Genomic DNA, 19,261 nt, shown 5'->3' with positions numbered 1-19,261 from the left:
TATGTATCGTGTCTTCTCTGTCCAGAATCCCGTGAGACTGACTGGCTCAGTGGGTCAGATGGAAAAGGCTCATACCAGGTTAAAGGCTGGAGTCTGAAGAGACAGCAGTTTGTTGCTCTCCTCTGGAAACGATTCCTCTACGCTCGGCGCTCCAGGAAAGGCTTCTTTGCTCAGGTACGCTAATGCTTTTTAAAATATTTTACTGTTTGCAAAAATAGTTCTCCTGCAGAAAATATACACCCTGTTCAAATTAGGCAATAGTTCTGAAGTTAGTTAGTATTCATGTGTGCAAGTTGTGATAAATTGTCATGATGTTATTTTTCAGATTGTTCTCCCGGCCGTGTTTGTGTGTATCGCCCTGATATTCAGTCTGATTGTCCCTCCGTTTGGAAAGTACCCAAGTCTGTCTCTGGATAACAGCATGTATGGAGAACAGTTTACCTTCATTAGGTGAGATACCATTCTTTATGTCTGAAGAAAATTGCCTTCTAAACATTTTCTCCATTTATCCTTTAAAAGCACTTTTTAATCTTAAATTCACCTCAAACGAATCAGTCTCTTTCAATGCACATTTTCTATATAAATGTGGTATTTCCATCTACAAAGTGCACCACTCATTAAATATGTAAGAGGTTACCTCAGTTCACAAAGGGTTGCATGTTACATAACTGATGTATTTTAAATCCACAAGCTAGGCAACGAATAAGTGCTGAAAACTGCACTGCGTTCAGTATTTATTTTAGTACTCTGTGAAACTTTAGAAACAAGTTTTAAGAGTGGTGGTGTGATAAATTGATGATAAAGCTATTTTAAATGTCAATCTATTATTGACTGCAATCTTGTTCAACATAATTGTTCTATGTATTTCCGTTTCAAGGTAGTTAATAAATGCTTTGTGATGTTAAAGGCAATGTGTTCTATGTGTTTGCAGTAATGACATACCTGAAGATCCTCACATCAACAAACTACACAGCGCTCTTACAGAACAGCCAGGATTCGGGACACGTTGCATGGATGGACAACCCTCACCGTGAGTTTTTAGAAGAATTTAATCATTCATTAAAGAAAATAACAAACCATACATCTACAGAAGAAGCGTTGTAACACAACTATGGTAGCCTTTATTAAGAATTGTCTCTCTTTGCTCCAGGGACAGTCACTGCACTGAAGTTGGGGACGAGTGGTCGGCCCCTCTGGTCTCTCAAAGTGTGAAGGAAATGTTCGACAATGGCAACTGGTCTATGGAGAATCCCTCCCCCATGTGTGAGTGCAGCTGTGAAGGACGCAAGAGGATGCTCCCCGAGTGTCCCGCTGGAGCCGGGGGGCTTCCACCACCAGAGGTTGGTGACATCACATCATTAGAAAGTCAAAACTGAAGTGTAAACCAATGTAAAATGACAAATTAAGACCAGTTACACAAATGTTAATACATATTTTGTCTGTTTGTGTATCCAGATGAAGATCAGTGAGACGGACACTCTTCAGAACTTGACTGGCAGGAACATCTCAGACTATCTGGTTAAAACCTACGCTCAGATCATTGGCAAGAGGTAACACTCATCTTACATTTCTTAATTAGTTCTTGTCCTGTTGTATTATGTTTCATTGAACTTAATCTTTTCTTTTGTTTCTTTTTCAGCCTAAGGAACAAGATTTGGGTCAACGAGTTCAGGTAAATTATCATAGACCCATTTTGAGCTAATTTGTCGATAATATCAAACTGAATGCCTCTCTGCTCTTCGCTGATATTAACATTATTTGTGATCTTCACAGATACGGTGGGTTCTCGCTGGGCGCCAGGAGTTCTCAGCTTTCATCCCATGCAGATCAGGTTGATGAAGCGATCGCTCAGCTGAAGAGACGTTTCCGCCTGGAGAGAGTAAGAGATTTCATTCTATGATTATTTATAAACTGCACTAAGCTCATGCCAAAGTAGACACTAATGAGGTCAACTGTACTGAGCTTGTTTTAGTTAAGGCTAACTGCTGAGGAGATTGACTCATTTAATTTGTATGTTTTTATAATAATGGCTGTAGTGTAGCTAGATGGTATAGTCTATTATATATTTAGCAGGTTTAAACATTGTCTACTTACCCATGTGCTAAAGAAGACTTCCTCCCTCTCCCACCCTCCAGGGAACTGCAGCGGATCGTTTCTTTCATAGTCTCTCCAATTTTATGCAAGGGTTGGACACCAAGAACAACGTCAAGGTTAGCAAACGCACACGCACACGCACACACACACACACACACACACACACACACACACACACACACACACACACACACACACACACACACACACACACACACACACACACACACAGTGGTTATACAACAACACGTGGCCCTGCCGGTTACCTTCAAGCCGCCCTCACCACATTATCCAAAGTAGACACAATGGGCTTCTTTCACTCTATTCATTCTGTGTGACTTGATTACTCTATAATTGGTTCCTGCTTTGTGGCAGAATAGAAGATCTAAAGCTTCATCTCCACACATTCAATACATTTCTTGTTCTTTTTTTCCCCTATATATGAATTATGCATAATGTATTTCTCTCCATTGATCAAGTATTTTGGACAGAAAAAAACGATGGCTATATAAGGAAACAGATTTGAGGTCACCAAGACATACCGTCATTTACTCCAATGCAGATTTGTGGCACTCATCTGATCACCAAGTTTCTAATTTACTCACAGACTGCTCTCTATTTACTCTGAGCTAACAGACACTAAACATGCCTCTCTATCTCCAGATCTGGTTCAACAACAAGGGCTGGCACAGCATCGGTTCTTTCCTCAATGTGATGAACAATGGCATCCTGCGGGCCAATCTGCCATCCGACAAAGACCCCACTAAGTTTGGCATCACTGCCTCCAATCACCCGCTCAACCTCACCAAGGAGCAGCTGTCCCAGGTCGCATTGTGAGTATAACTGTTTAACTGTTTATACCAGAGTACACTTGGGAATCAACATCTCTTTGACCCTTTCTAAGACAGCACTTGTAATTCTCACGTCTTCTGTCTCTGTGTCCTCCCTCCCTCAGGATGACGACATCAGTGGACGTGCTGGTTTCCATCTGCGTGATCTTCGCCATGTCCTTTGTCCCTGCCAGTTTTGTGGTCTTCCTCATCCAAGAGAGAGTAAACAAAGCCAAGCACATGCAGTTCATCAGCGGAGTGCAGCCTCTACTTTACTGGCTGGCCAACTTTGTCTGGGATATGGTAAGACATCGCAAACCCCTCATTCATTAGCCCCTCTTCAATCTAGATTAAATACAATCAGGAAAGAGTGATAGGACTTACTAAAGCATATGTTTCTCTCTCTTTTGCAGTGTAACTACGTCGTCCCAGCCACACTGGTCATCATTATCTTCATGTGTTTCCAACAAGACTCCTACGTCTCCTCCACCAATCTGCCCGTGCTGGCGCTGCTGCTGCTGCTCTACGGGTACATTGACTCGGAAATAAATACATCTTTTAGCTTCTCCTTTCCTTATTCTCTCAATGTGTGTATCCTTTTCTCCCCTCTAACCTGATCTTTGTATCTCTTTTCCAGATGGTCCATCACCCCTCTGATGTACCCGGCCTCGTTCTTCTTTAAGATCCCCAGCACGGCCTACGTGGTTCTGACCAGCGTGAACATACTGATAGGAATCAATGGCAGCGTCTCCACATTTGTACTGGAGCTGTTTGGAAGCAATGTAAGACATTTTGATTCAGATAGTTAAAGAAGTTAACGATTGTGTAGAAAAAAGAGGCTTTTGAATGACTATCAAAATCAATACTAACTTCTAATATTCACTTCCTATCGAAGGAAATCGGTGGCATCAACGACATCCTGAAGAACGTGTTCCTCATCTTCCCTCACTTCTGTCTGGGCAGAGGACTGATCGACATGGTGAAGAATCAGGCAATGGCCGACGCTTTGGAGAGATTTGGTAATTACTGCCAACTTTTTTTAAATTAAATCGTTTTTTTAATCCTGACAAGGGAAATAAGTATACACATTGTTTAAACATGTTTTAATGGATTGTGGTTGTGTCTCTGTAGGTGAAAACCGGTTCCGCTCCCCTCTGGCCTGGGACATGGTGGGCAAGAACTTGTTTGCAATGGCTATACAGGGAGTGGTCTTCTTCACCATCACCATCCTCATTCAGTACCACTTCTTCTTCAAGGCCAGGTGGGTGAAGCCTTTAACACGTGTGACCCTCACAAAGTGTCCATACAAAACTTTTTGTTTCTCTATAACAACTTGGATTTAAAATATCTCTGGTTGAAAATCTGTTTCTGTCCTGAGTGTGACCTCTTGTCTTCCTGCCTCCTGTGCTGCAGGTCTTCCACCAGTCATCTGAAGCCTATTGGAGAGGAAGACGAGGACGTGGCCAGAGAGCGGCAGAGGATCCTGAACGGAGGAGGACATTCAGACATCCTGGAGATCAAAGAGCTCACCAAGATCTACAAGAGGAAACAGAAGCCGGCAGTGGATCGGCTGTGTGTTGGCATCCCCCCCGGAGAGGTATGACACAGACAGACAGCATGCACCTGATACACACTTGATGTTAACACAGGGCCACCAGGAAAACCTTACGTACAGATAAACAGTTATGTTTTGTTCAAATGTTCATGTGGTAAACATGGTTCCCAAATCTCTATATTTCTGTGATAATAAACATTAGTTTTCCCTTTTTTCCTGCAGTGTTTTGGATTGCTAGGAGTGAATGGGGCAGGGAAAACCAGCATCTTTAAAATGCTGACAGGAGACTCCACAGTCACCGGGGGAGAGGCCTACCTGGCTGGCAAGAGGTGAGACACATCTAACCTCAAAATATGCACATCCAATCCTTTGCATTATAATGTATATAAGCCTGATTGGATAAAAGTACAGTCATCTTTTTCTTGTCTAATTTTGATTTGCAATTGGAATATTATAGCTTTCTTTTATTTTCTAGAAAACGTCCAAACAGGGCAACATTTTGTTATGCTTTGTATGAAACGTAATAACGCTCTTCTTTATGTGCTCATCTCCCTCCAGTGTGACTTCAGAGATAGACGAGGTGCATCAGAACATGGGCTACTGTCCTCAGTTTGATGCCATCAACGACCTGCTGACCGGCAGAGAGCACCTCGAGTTCTACGCCATCCTGAGGGGAGTGCCCGAGAAGGAAGTCTGCGAGGTCAGTTACAAACTAATGTCATTAACACACATGAACCCACTCCATTTATTATGACATATTGTATTAGTTAATCAATTGTATCACACTTTCAAATCTATTTCAAATCAAATGGTATAATACATCATTGTGTATGCACAAAAGAAAAAGAAAATGGTGGACACTCATGACATCTTCATTATGTCCACTAGGTGGCAGAGTGGGGCATCCGTAAGCTGGGTTTGGTCAAATATGTGGACAAGTCAGCAGGCAGCTACAGTGGAGGCAACATGAGGAAACTGTCTACTGCCATCGCTCTCATAGGAGGACCGCCTGTAGTCTTTTTGGTGAGTAAATGTTCATTCTTAAACAAAATACTTCTGAATGAATTTGCAGTGAAGTAGTGTGATCCAAAGTTACTGAAGCCAGTGTGTGTTCAACAGCAGCAGCATCTGATCATCTGTTTCTTTCTTTTCACAGGATGAACCAACGACAGGCATGGATCCTAAAGCACGGCGCGCTCTGTGGAACGCCATCCTGAGCATCGTCAAGGAGGGACGATCTGTAGTCCTGACCTCTCATAGGTTAGATTATAGCATCTGAATTTGACATATTCTCAAATATGTGAACTTTATACTGTTGTTGTGAGTTTACCTCAACATGACAAAACTCATCCTGGTGTGTTTCTTTGCAGCATGGAGGAGTGTGAAGTGCTTTGCACCAGAATGGCCATCATGGTCAACGGCAGGTTCCGCTGTCTGGGCAGTGTGCAGCATCTCAAAAACAGGTAGGAACACATGATGCCAGACAAACACATATCTAAAAATATAATACCAGATTTTTAAGATTAGCACTTAAACAGTTCAGTTGAATTAAATGTGTTTTGTTGTGTTCTCATCAGGTTTGGGGATGGCTACACCATCATCCTGCGGGTGGCGGGCCCAGACCCGGACCTCCGGCCGGTGATGGAGTTCATCGAGCGGGAGCTCCCAGGCAGCAATCTGAAGGAGAAACACAGAAACATGCTGCAGTACCAGCTGCCCACCTCCCTCACCTCGCTCGCCCGCATCTTCTCCCTGCTCTCTCAGAACAAGGACACCCTGAGCATAGAGGACTACTCCGTCTCACAGACAACTTTAGACCAAGTAAGAGTTCACCCAATGCTCTGTCTACAACTGGATGGTGACTTTAGTTTAGGCTGAGTCTAATTTCTCCTCCCTCTTCTCTCCTTCCTGCAGGTGTTTGTCAATTTCGCCAAGGACCAAAGTGATGAGGACCATTTGAAAGACGGCCTTCTACACAAACGGGACGCTGTGGTAGTGGACATTTCACAGCTGAACACTTTCCTAAAGGACAACACGACCAAGGAGAGCTGCGTCTGATTCCACATACCATCAGGGGGAGTTGCTACGCTTTCCCCCCCCTCCCCCCTCCCAGCAAACATTGACCACTAACCTGCAGGGGGGAGGAGAACTTTGTTCATTTTTTATTTCAATTTTTTAGTCTTTTTTAATTGTTATCATTTCTCAGTGGACCTGCACTTCAGCGCACAGCCTCTTAAAAAAGGCAGAGGCTGCAGGTATTGTGACACTGAAACAATGCAAATCAATGCAAGAAATATATATGAATATATTTAAGAAGATATTCCTGTGAGGGTCGAGACCGGTGCTTCTCCTTCACTAGATGGACAGAAAGAAAGAAACACTTGAAGCGACAGCAGGATTTAAATGCTGCACAGGACTGAAGGCTTGGAGCCGCGCTGGTCCCTCAGTGGACACGGCATGTGGGATGAAGGAAGGAAATATCTCTAGGTTTTTTATCTCAGTTCCTAAAAGTAGTCAGCAGTAGTCCGTGGGACTGTGTATGTGCTGCTCTCTATCGTGAATACACGACAGCGTTAAACAAAAAACTAAAAAAACTGTTCAGATCATTCACTGCCAACGGCTAAAAAGACGGAATGACTATTTTTATATTCAGGGTCAAAGCTCTCTCGGTCTCTCTTTATTACCAAGTGCAGTTGTTTTTATCTTGAAAATTATGGTAAAAAAAAATCACAATCCAATTACTTTCAATCATATACATTTTTGCTAATTCTGTTATTGAAAATAATTTAATTCTAATAGACAAATGTAACCTCTTTGGAGTTTTTATTTTTCCTTTCTTGGATAATAATTAAGATTGATAACCAAGTTGTCTTTTTAATTTGTTTTAATTTGTGTCCTTGACATTGTCCAGAACAGTGCCTATACTGTACCATGGTGGAGAGAGAAATCTGAGCACTCCATTAAAACAACAACAATGTATGTAGGCTGCCCAGGAATGTATAAGACAGATACCAACAGGCATCGAAGCACAAAAAAGGGGCTTTTTGTGAAGATGATGAATGATGCTTGACTGTTCAAAAACAAAAAAAACTAAAATATTGTGGTTGCTTGATGTCTGTACAAGATGTGCAGTTTGCTACACTGGCTTGTTTTTACTCGCCCTGCTCTCTTCGAAAGAACTGAATGCTAAACAGAGTCGATTGCAAGATGACCATCACAAACTTGCAGCTGTGACTTCAAGAGAAAGTTGAAAGGAAATGTGAACTGGTTATGGAAAGTTCCTTGGAAATATTATACTGCATGCTTTCCACTGGGCCACACACTAGACTATCAGCACTTCTGTGTGTGTGCCGGAGCATGTCGTGGGATCAGCTTGTAAATGGACGGGTAACAACTGAATTGTGCTTCATTGTTGTGAGATTACTGGCACATATAGAGTCTAAATCCAAAAATATGTTGTAAAAGAGAAATAGAAAAGTCTGTATCAAAATGTGGCTTCACTGCTACTCGACTTGTCTAAGATCTAAAGATGGTAACTGGTGCTTTCATGCTTGCCTGTGTGACGGCAGCATGGCAGCATTTCAGACCTGAGCCAGCACCGATGTGGATATTATGTACAGTAGCAACTTTGTGATGTCAAGTCAGAAAAAAACGTTACCAGTGGAGTGAACAAACAGTATCTGTGCCAAATGGAGCTGAATATATATCTTTGATCAACCAGCATAACATGGAGGATGCGACTATTTTGTAAAGTTTAAGTTGTGCTTTGATTTAAGTTCTCTATCCATTGTCAGCAGCTCGATACAGAAAGCACATATTATGTCCAATGTGTGCTCCATCGTACAACTCTATCCGTTTTTCTATCTATTCGTCATGTTGCCAAATTCTAAACTTCCTGTCTGTCCTCATTAATAAGCTGCCACACTTACTGTACTGTCAAAAACTCAAATGTTCAGGCTTGAGGTTGAGCTACTTCAAACAAATGTTGTTTCCAATGCTACATTAAAGAAGCCAGGCTACACATAAACAGGGACCATGTGAATTAGAGTTGTGCTTGTAATGCTTTATAGTCCAAAAAATCGTATCCATGGTTTCCATTAATGACAGATTGTCATTACGGGTCATCTGTGTCATATACAAATCGTGGAACGTACCAAAATCCTCATCTAAATGTGAGCACTTTATAGACTTCATAGCCTGTTTTGTCAAAGATGTAAAAGTAGGGATTTGGGTATGTTAAATTAGGCATTTTAAAACAAATCTCTGAACTGGAACACAGGTATAATCCAGATGCAATGATGCTACACCACTGCATTAGGAACATTTAGTTTGAAACTTGAAATCGAGAACGAAGGCTTATATGTTAATGAGAAGATAAGTGGAACAGCGAAACGCAAAGTAAGATAGAGACAAAACTACAGTCGGGATTTTTCTCTTCTCGTGCTCAATATTATTATTTGTTTACATTTTTAAGTATTAAACAGCTGTTTGAGTCTGTTACGCATTGTGTATAGTTACTCTTTACATTGTGAAATAAAAAATTCATACATTTTGAAAAAAATCCTGATTGTTTTGCATTTTGTTTGTCTGATCTGTGTGCGCTCCCACAAAAAGCTTGTTGTCATATGGAAGTTTGTAGCTAATGACTGAACAAAAGGAATGTTTACTTTGTGTGTGTGTGTGTGTGTGTGTGTGTGTGTGTGTGTGTGTGTGTGTGTGTGTGTGTGGATCACTGTATGTTTCTAGAGTGTGCATGTGTTTGTGTGTGTATTTTCACCTGCTGTGTTCCCACACACAATTATGTTGCCAGTAAAACAGTGACAGGTTCAGAAGTTTCTGTCACTCTTAGTTATTCATCGACCAGCATCATGATTGGAAGACTTGTTTTTCTGGGACTCCTGCTCATCTGCGTGGCTGCAGGTAACAGAGAAAAACACTTTATTTGAGGTATTTTTTGCATTTGAAGGATGTTCTAGATTAATCTTTATGTCCTCACAGGGATTTTGGTTTGGATGGCAAAGAATGAAAAATAAAAGTATTAAAAGCTTTGAATTAAAGTAGCTTTTTTTACATTGAACCGCTACAAAAACGACATATTGTTGTCAAAGAGAAAACAGTAAGTAAAAATGAGAGAAATATAAAATAAAAAATACTTTGCAGACTGTTTATAGCCACTTTACAGTATAGTAAAATAGTTACCCAAGAATATACTCTACTCTATACTGTAATATCAGCATTAGCTATGTTAAAATTCTTCACAGGTAGAATACTACGCTTTCTTCATTCCAACATAAATTCATGCAATTTCTAGTCTATTGGTGTAAATCTACACATCTTTTTGATGCTTTTTCTTTATCAGGTGAGTTGTTTATGAACTTGCTCTTGCACAGGAATTTATCACAAATGCAGTCAATTATTTCCTTCTTTACAGATGCTGAGGAGGACTATGGACTCCTGAGAAAGGTGTGTGTGTGTGTGTGTGTGTGTGTGTGTGTGTGTGTGTGTGTGTGTGTGTGTGTGTGTGTGTGTGTGTGTGTGTGTGTGTGTGTGTGTGTTCAAACATGTGCAAGATAAAAAAGTAATGGACTTAGTTTTTCATACGTTTTTTATTAGATTATAAATATAAATATGTATCAGATAAAATAATAATAATGGAGTTAAAAAATGTATAAAAAATAAAACATAACATCTAAATAAATATAGATACATTAAGTGACAAAACATGTTTTAACACAGGTCAAGTTTTCTCTGCAGTAAGTCACCGCAGATCCTGTGTTTTTTTTCCCGCCAGCCCTCCTGTCCTGACACGGAGGAGATCATGGCGTGCCCCCTGAACCTCGCTCCTGTGTGCGGCAGCGACGGGAACACTTATGCCAACGAGTGTACCCTGTGTGTCCAGAGGCAGTGAGTACACACACACACACACACACACACACACACACACACACACACACACACACACACACACACACACACACACACACACACACACACACACACACACACACACACACACACACACACACACAGCTGCTCCACTCTCAGGGCCTTCACACTCAGTGGTTCTCAAACCTTTTCTGTCAGGCCCCCCCTTTGGAGAAAAAAAAGAGTCAGGCCCCCCCAACACAAATAGTCACGTAATGGGCCAAGTTAACATTTATTAAAATACATCAATATGAAAGTGAGCATTCCTTTCAAAAAAATAAAAAAATCACTTTGCTAGAACAGTGATAATAAAACAATGCTCCATAATTCTGTGTGGTCAACAAAATTATTACATAATACAATTGTGCAATCCCTTTGCTAGAACAATAAGTTATAATACTTTGCTCTCTCTCTCGCTCGCTTGCACACGCACACAAAATGGCTCGTTCCACACACACACAGAGCCGAGCTTGAATGAAACACAGAGACCCAGACGTAATTGTACTACTGTATCATATTATTTTCGAATCAATAATCTTTCAAAATTTGGTTTGATTTAATTTATTTTTGAATAACCATTTTTCCTCCTGGTCTCTCGCGCCCCCCTGTCATGCCTCTGCGCCCCCAACTTTGAGAAACACTGCACTAACTCCACATCATCCAACATGACTGTGGAGGTGATGGAGTCGCCCTCTGCTGGTGGAGAAATGTTAAGACTGCAGTCACAGTACTGACTCCTGATTGGATGACAGCAGGTCCTGGTTAAAATGACTGAGAAGCTTTACAGTTCTTTCTATTATTCACCTTTTTAGTCCTAAAAGGGAATAAGCCTATGGTACATTTTTGATACTATTTTGTCCTGAACAATTCTAAGAAAAGCCAAAAGCCAAAAGATTATTCGTGCATTAAATATTTTATTCTGAGTTAAAAAGATCCTGGCAAAACAATTGAGCAGATTCTTTGAACAGTTGAACATTTCTTTTTTTTTATCAAGGCATTTGTATTGATTTTAAGGACACATAAGATACAATGATCAGTACAATACAGTATTACATTCCAAATGACACAACACCCCATCCCCCGCCCGCTCCAACAGAGCCCCACCCCTATTTTGGTTTACTCCAACCAACATTGATAGGAAATGTACCTAAATCCCATCAGACAAAAGTTGAGTGATTCACAGCCATGTCTTGTTATGATCCTCTCTGCAGAACAACCAAGATGAACATTTTGATTGCTAAAGAGGAGGGCTGCTGAACTTAGCAGGGGATGATGTCATCGCTCAGGGAACCAATCAGGATCTGATTATGGACCCTCCTGTGGATCTGGGAAACAATACATCCTCAATGTTTGTGTCATTGCAATGACCAATACATGTATTTCAGCATTAAACTAATTTCTGTTCATTTCTTATGAATAAATTATACCACAAATAATTATTGATTATGTTTATAGAAGGACAAACACAGATGCTAAAAACTAAAATCAAGAAGAGGAAGCTATACATTTGTTCTTTTGTGTGTGTTTTGTGATGGAAGTGAAGTAAAGGAGAGAAATAATGGATTTATATCATCTGACCAAATTCCTTTGTAAAGTGAAGGCGGGAGGTGAATGATCGGTTGCTTATCTCTGTGAGAGACACATGTTTACACTCCTTGTACTGAGTAACACATAGGTCAATACTGGCCAGGTGTGTGTGTGTGTGTGTGTGTGTGTGTGTGTGTGTGTGTGTGTGTGTGTGTGTGTGTGTGTGTGTGTGTGTGTGTGTGTGTGTGTGTGTGTGTGTGTAAGCATGATAAAGACAAACAGGGAGAGTGTGAGCAATAGCATCGACAAAAAGCCACACACAAAAATATAATTAAACAAATCGTTGAATTCTACGGTCAAAGGTCACTGTGTGAGTCACATGCTCGAAACCAGGAAATGAAGAGTTGTAATCCAGTGACTTCCCTCATCTTTACAGCAGAGCAGGAACAAAGCTTTTTGGTCTTCAGTGAACCGACTTATCTAGGATGATAAGAAACCAAGTGGAAGACTTGTAAGTATACCAACTGCTCTCTGCTACCGCTCTTTACTTTCACTACCGGTCATAATGTAACATTGACTTTAGGAATAACAACCTGATATAACCATGTTTCAAATCAAGATAGGGTAACAGTTAACATACACCTGAACTTCATGATGAATGATCTTGTACTCAAAATAATGTAGCTATTTAACAATGTATAAATAATAATTTTCTAAAGGTTCTACATTCAAAAAATGACTTTTAATACTTTTAATTTTGTTTATTGGGTTATTGGTTCCTACTTTTGGATAATTATCTCACGCTGCAGCTATCTATTCTGCCAACTATTAAATTGCTCCAAAGGATCAAGAATATTATCTTCTGTTTCTGCACAGCAACTAGATTAATTACACAAGTGTTATTGAATTAAACGTGTAATATTTGATTTTGAAATGTACTGGAATTATGTGGAATTATGAAGGACCATTAATAGGAAGTAGACTGTCAGGGTTGAGCGAAGCAGGCAGGACCCAAATGCAGATTTCACAGAAAACACCTTTATTAAAAGGCTACAAGAAAAATACAAAGCTCTTCCCAGTGAACACAGTCAACGACAAACAAGGATCTAACAAAGACAGACAGAAAAACCAGAACTTAAATACACATAGGACTAATCAAAGAAACAAGAGACAGGTGAGGAGGGAGGAGAAAACACAGGGGCACCAGGTGAACACAATCAGGAAAACAGGTAGGAGGGAACACAACAGACAGGAAACCAAAGACAGATCTAGACAAGACAAAACACAACGCACACAGATCGTGACATAGACTCAACTTTATTGACCAGGTTTGTGTACATAAATTAGGAAATTATTATTTATTTGTGTTGCTTAAGTACGTTCAAAGAAATACATATGAACAATGACCAACACCACACAAACTCTTGAGTAAATTGTAAAAATGCTGAAATGTGTCAGTGACATCCCAGAACAGAAGAGTCACCAGAGGATCACCTCAGGGGTTGATGGTCTCTTGTAGTTGTAATGTCCTTTAGGCCTGTCCACACCTACGTAGGTTCATTAGCTAAATACATCAAAAGGATCCTGTCATCCTGTTTCCAACACTTGAGTTATTTATTTCTGTTTGGTTTCATTGTGTTTCCCTCTACTCCATCCTGCTACACTCTGTTTGTGTTGTCACTGTTTCTCCAGGCTTTCCACAGTGCAGGATTGTCAAAATGGAATCTCTATGGAGATCTTCCTGCATATTTCACTCATACCAGCAGTAAGTTGTCAATCTATTTAGCCCCAAATATCAATATTTTTGCTTTATTTCTCCAGAGAGGGTGACATACTAATGCACTTTCCATAACTTACTACCAATCCAATGATTTATTTTGTCTTTTTTTGGGTGGCCGCCTTGTGAGAAACATGTAACCATGAAAAATCATATATCACAAATATGGAGATACATGATTTCACAGGATGAGAACAGAGATCTTGTAGTACATAGCAATGCCATATGCATTTTGCTTTTACAATTAAAGAGTTAGCCTTGTTATGCATTCACCATATAAACAAATGGAGAATTTCTAGGAAACCAGAATAACCTAATTAAATCGTGAAATCTTTAGTACCATTACTACATCCAATGAATAAGCAGATACTAAAGCATATTGTTCAAAACCAAAGTTTATAATGTACTGATTTCTTGTCTTCTAGGTGTTGATTGCAGGGGTGCTGTCATTCCTCCAGAAGAGGGCCCACAGACTGGCCATCGATCACAGACTGCCCTTTCTGGGGGGACGTTTTGCTATTGTGGTGTAAGTCAACAACAGCAACAACAACTAGGATGAAAATAAGTTAGAAGCAATGTTTCAATATCACAACTAAAGTATTTAACATATAGCACCATGGATGTTATAGGCAACAGAGTTATTTAACATGTACCCATATTTTTTAGACATTAAACAGGTTAATTTAAGCAGCCAAATCAGCAATATCAATTTGTATTTCTGTCACTATTGTGTCCTAGGCCTTTGGATACTATAGGAAGCCTGAGCAATCGCTGGTCCTATGGGTTTGCATTTGGTGCCGTGTCCTCGAGCGTCATGCTACTCTTCTCTGAAAGTTACATCCCCTTCAGTGTGCCTTCCTGGGCCCGAGGTACTCCCACTGTTTGATATTTTTATCCAGGCTTAATTTTAAACCTATTTACTTTGCTACTAAAGGAAATAAAGATAGTTTCTAGGTGGTGACCCCAGAAAACTATTGGAAGAGTTGCTGCCCAGCAGTCTATACCATTCAAGTACAATGCCTAACCTTACCCATCCTAAATCTTCACAGCTTTGAGGTAACCATCTAGACACAACTTTAAAAAATGACGTTGATTGATGTGATGTTTTCTGATTCTTCTCCTCAGCTATAGTGTATCTGGTTGGAGCTTTAGAGGTGGGCCTGGTCTATTTTCCTTTCTTTGCCTGTCTATCCACACCCTTCAGAACAACTGGTGCAGTGCTGGGAATACTCTACTCTCTGTCCTGGTAAATGTCTATATGTCTCAAAATGTGGATTAGTACAGCAAAGGGTTTCTTTCACTGGTGTGTTTTTTATGTTACTCAACATTGTAAAAGCATCCAACAAGTTGGCCTGTTAGACAAATGAATGATGTCATAAGCATGTAATCATGTCTTGATGCTTGGTTTTTAGGATAATGGTCACACTCTGGGATACATTCACCTGTCCAGATGGCATGGTAAGTGAGTACTACATCCATAATAAAAGCTATGTTGCAGTCTGGCTTTCACCAAGGATCCAGTCCCTTCCCAAATCTAAAGAAATACGGCTGTACAAAACAGTGTTTCCTGTTGGTTTGTTGAAATAACTCACTTTTTATGTGTGGTTTTAAAGATGTTGGGTAAATACCAGAAGTTAATTATCCAGTGGCCCTGCATCCTTTCCCTCATCTTCCTCTTGGGACGATTTGTCTACATACTAGTAAAAGCAGTTCGTATACACCTGCAAGTGGAACAGGTCAGTATCCCTCATGAATAAAACCTTTGATCTTATTTTTGCTGTGTATTTTCCATAATACCTAGTAATTTACAGCTTATGTGATTTTATTGTCACATTTATTAAAACAATGGTATATAATTTTATTCTATGCTGTATTTTATTCTCCTTCACAGTTAGGTCTGCAGTGATTATCAGTTTTTTCCTGAACATTATGTATAATAAACTCTGTGTGACATACTCTGAATCTGTTGCCAGGACACTGAGGAGATGACTGAGCAACACCAGGTGCAGCATGTTAAAAGACTGCTGTGCAAAACACCTGTTCACAGGTAGAACACACATCCATGCACACCTGCACTGGTGCTGCTTTCAAGCGGACCGTGAACAAATGGGATTTACTAGTTCTGCTGTTTGAACCAGTTTACCAAAAAAAAAAAAAGAGATCTCGGAAATGTCAACCGTTTTCAAAAACACATTTTACACATTTCTTTTACACATTTTTAAAAATGTCAGCTTCTCACTATTCAACATTTCAATAACAGATTAGTCTCTCTTTTGCAGTAAGCCTCTCAGCTGGTTCCAGAGAAGAGTGTATGAGTGGGACCCTTTCTTCAAGTTCCCCAACAGGATCATTGGCACCGTCATTATATCTCTTATAGGCCTATACATGGTACAGCAGGACAGCTCTCATGTTTAATTATGGAAAACAACTTCTCTCATCTACAAACTTTGTTATGGAAACACAAAGCACTTCATCTGTGCATCCGCTTAATTTTTCTCTAGATGACCCTGGCAGACTACAGTGTCAGTGATTTGGCTTTTGACCAAGTTGGCAGGTGGAAGGATACACTTAAACACCTGGTTATTTCTTGTAATGACACTGAAGCTCTAGGATTCATGATAACACAGCTGGAAGAGTTCATTGACGTGTCTAGAAGTGAGTTATTTAACTGTTATTAATGCAATATATGGGTACATTTACACTAAATATGCATTGCTTCCTTACTTCTTCATAGTTCTGGTTTAAGAAAAGGCAAAAAAAACAGCTCCACATTGATACACTGTGGCCTGATCAATTAAACAGAGTAAATTTGTTGTTATTTCTTTAATTCCAGAGGCTTGGTTGGCCACCAACATCTTTGCTAGTCTCAACTCTGTAGCCTACTGCCTCCATGTCTTGGCATGTTACAGGTAAGAGACCTAAAAAAAAAACTAAATATGAAAATGTAGTTTAAGTTATGATAAACAATAATTGACATGATTCATCATAGGAAACACTTGAAGAGGCTGTGGAAAGGGCAGAAGGGTTTTCTTCCTGAAAAGTTTCACAACCCTAGCTCTGCTGTCAGCGTCGTAAGTAACACACACAAGTTTGACATTGGCTGTTAATCTGTTTCAGGTCACAATGTGAATGTCGTGTGCTATCGACACATTTTTCTGTTTCAATTTGTTTACAGGCTTCCATTGCAAGATACTCTGGTTGGCAAATAGCATTTACACTGTGGGGTAACTTTTTCACCTCATCACTAAATGCTTTCAAAACAAAATCAACAGCAATTACATAGGCTATTTTGATGTACGAAGCCTTACAACCTAGAAACCTGATAAAACAACAGTAGCGTGTAACAATAACACAGTCCTTCTTTATGAGCTTAATAAGAACATAATCAACATGTGTGTGAAGAGATTATGTGAAATATTTGAATGTCTCATTCGTATTTTCTCTCCAGGCTACGTGATTGTCCATTTTGTCCACTTCCTGTTTGCTCTGCTTTTGGTCTATGGGCTGATTCTTCCTCTAATGCACGGAAGAGCACTGAGCATGCTCCACAACCTGGGAATTATAGTGTAAGGCATGTTTTCCCTGTGGTTGTGGATATGTGATGGCTTTTGAATGGACACATTGGTTGATTGATATTTCGTGTGTCCTTCAGTCTGACCATGAGTCTGGTCATCTCCCTGGTCATTCTCCAGGTAGTTCTGGTTCAGATGTTCTTCCTTCAGGACAAAATGTGTCCAACTGATAAACAAAAACCTCTAGCTATCAATAACAGGTGAGTATATTTTAATATAAGAACATCAAGTCTTTTATTTGCCAGAAAACCCTGACTGTTAGAAATTAGCATTTATGGACTTATATTTTTGGCATACTTCAAAAGTAAATCTGTAGCTTGAAGTTCCAGTTTCTCTACCCCCTCTTCAGAAAGGCGTTCCATTGCTTCAACTACTTCTTCTTTTTCTACAACGTGGTGATGGGGATCGGTAACTGCATTATGAGGCTGCTGTCCAGCATTGTGGTGGGAACATGGCTGGTGTCCCGCATAGACCGAACCATTATGCAGAGAGGATATGAAACCATGGATCCCGGTAAGCTTAAGTTCAACAGAGACGTGTGTGAGACAAAAGTACAATATTAGTTTAAGTTTATTTTTTTACAATAAAACATCACAGTTAAAGTTCTATTTGTTTATACACTATGTTGGTAGGTCAGAACCACAACTGTAACTTTATCATTACTTGGGGGTGGGGTTTATTTATTTCAGTAGATGGTAGAATTTCACAAAGCATATATTGTTTATCTCTCATTATGGTGTGTAGAGATGACAGTACTTCTTGCATGTTTCAGGCTATGCTACTTGGATTGGGATGATCTTTGCTGACCACTATCATAACAATCCAGTCATGGTGTGTTTCTGCCAGCTGCTGGTCTCCAACACATGGGAGAGACACACTGCGTCTGCATACTCCACATTCAGCAACGTGCAATCAGGTCAGTATAGTGTGAGCGTGTAGTTCTTGTATAAACAAGTATCTTATATATAAACCACATTCTCCATCTGTCTGCAAACTAGAATGCAACAAGTGACTAAACTATGTTCTTCAAATTACCTTTAAAATTCACAGTTTTTGTGTGCACATATTCACATGTTTTAGCAATATTAATCTTTTTCCGTTTTGTTTCATCGTTACTTAATTTCCTTCTTCTTTCCAGTTCATTAACTTTTCATTATTTTTTTCTAGAATCCCCTGTGAACAGCCGGGCCAGGAGGCGTTGGATATTGTTTTATACCTTACTGAGGAACCCTCATTTAATTCTGCTAAGAAAACACCACCTCTGCTCATCTTCATCAGTACACACATCATCATCTCCACACTCAGACATGGTGGTGCAGGCTTGCGTCATGGCTTCTCAATCAAAGAGCTGCCAAGCAGAGTCACAGTCACCTCCAGTGGTCATAGTCACACCAACAGAGGATTGATGAAGGAACAATTCTATAGATTAGTATCATATTTAAAAAATACACGTGTATCAGTCAAACAATGTTGTTTATATCATTTTAAATTAAGATAAGTTTAATGGTAGATCCACAAGTTGTAGAAGTAATTCTGTGGTGTTTTCAAATGGTCATTTTCAAAAGCTTCCGTTTAGAAAGCATGTTAATTTTGTTAATATGTCAACTTTTCTATCAGCACAGAAGGAGTCTTCATTCTTAAGGATTTACTCATGTTGGATTTAACGAGAACCTATACAGAGATTGAGTGTTTTTAAGTGAAGCTGAGCTTTGAACTGCTGTACAGTATTTCTGTCTAATATTTGTATTAATATCCTAATAACGTACACTATATTTATATTATAATATAATATTACCAAGTGTCATGTAATGAAATGGTTTAAAATGTGTTTGCATAGCCTCTGTACTGTAGGCCTATACTGATTCTGTAGTTGTAAATATTTGGTTACTGTTCAAACAAAAGTTTTTAGTTGGAAATAAAAAACTAATTGTGAACCATGCATGGGGATGATTGATCTAAAAACAGTCAAAGTACTTTAATT

General features: G+C 39.7%; 3 protein-coding genes across 7 annotated transcripts in view; all 3 read left to right on the top strand.

Annotated features, from left to right (window-relative positions):
* LOC117474799 (phospholipid-transporting ATPase ABCA1-like) overlaps positions 1 to 9,040 on the top strand; it is a 38,362-nt gene extending 29,322 nt beyond the window's left edge. For all 5 annotated transcript variants that reach the window (XM_034120808.1, XM_034120806.1, XM_034120807.1 and 2 more), the window contains exons 28-49: positions 26 to 174; positions 326 to 450; positions 932 to 1,030; positions 1,151 to 1,340; positions 1,456 to 1,550; positions 1,640 to 1,672; positions 1,774 to 1,879; positions 2,136 to 2,210; positions 2,758 to 2,927; positions 3,050 to 3,227; positions 3,338 to 3,453; positions 3,562 to 3,706; positions 3,820 to 3,943; positions 4,056 to 4,185; positions 4,338 to 4,521; positions 4,702 to 4,808; positions 5,038 to 5,179; positions 5,368 to 5,502; positions 5,636 to 5,739; positions 5,850 to 5,942; positions 6,057 to 6,300; positions 6,394 to 9,040. In XM_034120808.1, coding sequence (XP_033976699.1) covers positions 26 to 174; positions 326 to 450; positions 932 to 1,030; positions 1,151 to 1,340; positions 1,456 to 1,550; positions 1,640 to 1,672; positions 1,774 to 1,879; positions 2,136 to 2,210; positions 2,758 to 2,927; positions 3,050 to 3,227; positions 3,338 to 3,453; positions 3,562 to 3,706; positions 3,820 to 3,943; positions 4,056 to 4,185; positions 4,338 to 4,521; positions 4,702 to 4,808; positions 5,038 to 5,179; positions 5,368 to 5,502; positions 5,636 to 5,739; positions 5,850 to 5,942; positions 6,057 to 6,300; positions 6,394 to 6,537 — 2,888 coding nt within the window. In that variant the 3' untranslated portion in view covers positions 6,538 to 9,040. The remainder of the gene's footprint in view (positions 1 to 25; positions 175 to 325; positions 451 to 931; positions 1,031 to 1,150; positions 1,341 to 1,455; positions 1,551 to 1,639; positions 1,673 to 1,773; positions 1,880 to 2,135; positions 2,211 to 2,757; positions 2,928 to 3,049; positions 3,228 to 3,337; positions 3,454 to 3,561; positions 3,707 to 3,819; positions 3,944 to 4,055; positions 4,186 to 4,337; positions 4,522 to 4,701; positions 4,809 to 5,037; positions 5,180 to 5,367; positions 5,503 to 5,635; positions 5,740 to 5,849; positions 5,943 to 6,056; positions 6,301 to 6,393) is intronic.
* A 237-nt stretch (positions 9,041 to 9,277) lies between these two features.
* Positions 9,278 to 11,969, top strand: spink4 (serine peptidase inhibitor, Kazal type 4). Its single transcript, XM_034120809.1, has 4 exons — positions 9,278 to 9,399; positions 9,911 to 9,942; positions 10,271 to 10,383; positions 11,616 to 11,969. The coding sequence occupies exons 1-4, from the start codon at positions 9,348 to 9,350 to the stop codon at positions 11,659 to 11,661; spliced, it is 243 nt and encodes an 80-aa protein (XP_033976700.1). The 5' UTR covers positions 9,278 to 9,347; the 3' UTR covers positions 11,662 to 11,969.
* A 237-nt stretch (positions 11,970 to 12,206) lies between these two features.
* On the top strand, positions 12,207 to 19,219 carry stra6l (STRA6-like). Its single transcript, XM_034120336.1, has 18 exons — positions 12,207 to 12,442; positions 13,624 to 13,696; positions 14,134 to 14,234; positions 14,447 to 14,577; positions 14,834 to 14,954; positions 15,121 to 15,166; positions 15,322 to 15,444; positions 15,682 to 15,755; positions 15,988 to 16,096; positions 16,210 to 16,363; positions 16,542 to 16,617; positions 16,698 to 16,779; positions 16,884 to 16,932; positions 17,157 to 17,274; positions 17,361 to 17,480; positions 17,630 to 17,793; positions 18,053 to 18,196; positions 18,448 to 19,219. Exons 1-18 carry the CDS (start codon positions 12,417 to 12,419, stop codon positions 18,684 to 18,686), a joined length of 1,950 nt encoding a protein of 649 aa, XP_033976227.1. The 5' UTR covers positions 12,207 to 12,416; the 3' UTR covers positions 18,687 to 19,219.
* Positions 19,220 to 19,261: the final 42 nt, after the last annotated feature.

The sequence above is a fragment of the Trematomus bernacchii genome, unplaced genomic scaffold, assembly GCF_902827165.1.
Source record: "Trematomus bernacchii unplaced genomic scaffold, fTreBer1.1, whole genome shotgun sequence".
Taxonomy (NCBI): domain Eukaryota; kingdom Metazoa; phylum Chordata; class Actinopteri; order Perciformes; family Nototheniidae; genus Trematomus; species Trematomus bernacchii.
This window is presented reverse-complemented; position numbering and strand designations above follow the sequence as displayed.

Bases quoted from the DNA above. Each gene is read 5' to 3' on its own strand.
- spink4 (XM_034120809.1), top strand. From the start codon at position 9,348: ATGATTGGAAGACTTGTTTTTCTGGGACTCCTGCTCATCTGCGTGGCT. The intron at 9,400-9,910 runs GTAACAGAGAAA...CCTTCTTTACAG, and splicing joins GCTCATCTGCGTGGCTGCAG to ATGCTGAGGAGGACTATGGA. The intron at 10,384-11,615 runs GTGAGTACACAC...TCCTCTCTGCAG, and splicing joins ACCCTGTGTGTCCAGAGGCA to AACAACCAAGATGAACATTT.
- stra6l (XM_034120336.1), top strand. From the start codon at position 12,417: ATGATAAGAAACCAAGTGGAAGACTT. The intron at 14,955-15,120 runs GTAAATGTCTAT...CTTGGTTTTTAG, and splicing joins ATACTCTACTCTCTGTCCTG to GATAATGGTCACACTCTGGG. The intron at 18,197-18,447 runs GTCAGTATAGTG...ATTTTTTTCTAG, and splicing joins ATTCAGCAACGTGCAATCAG to AATCCCCTGTGAACAGCCGG.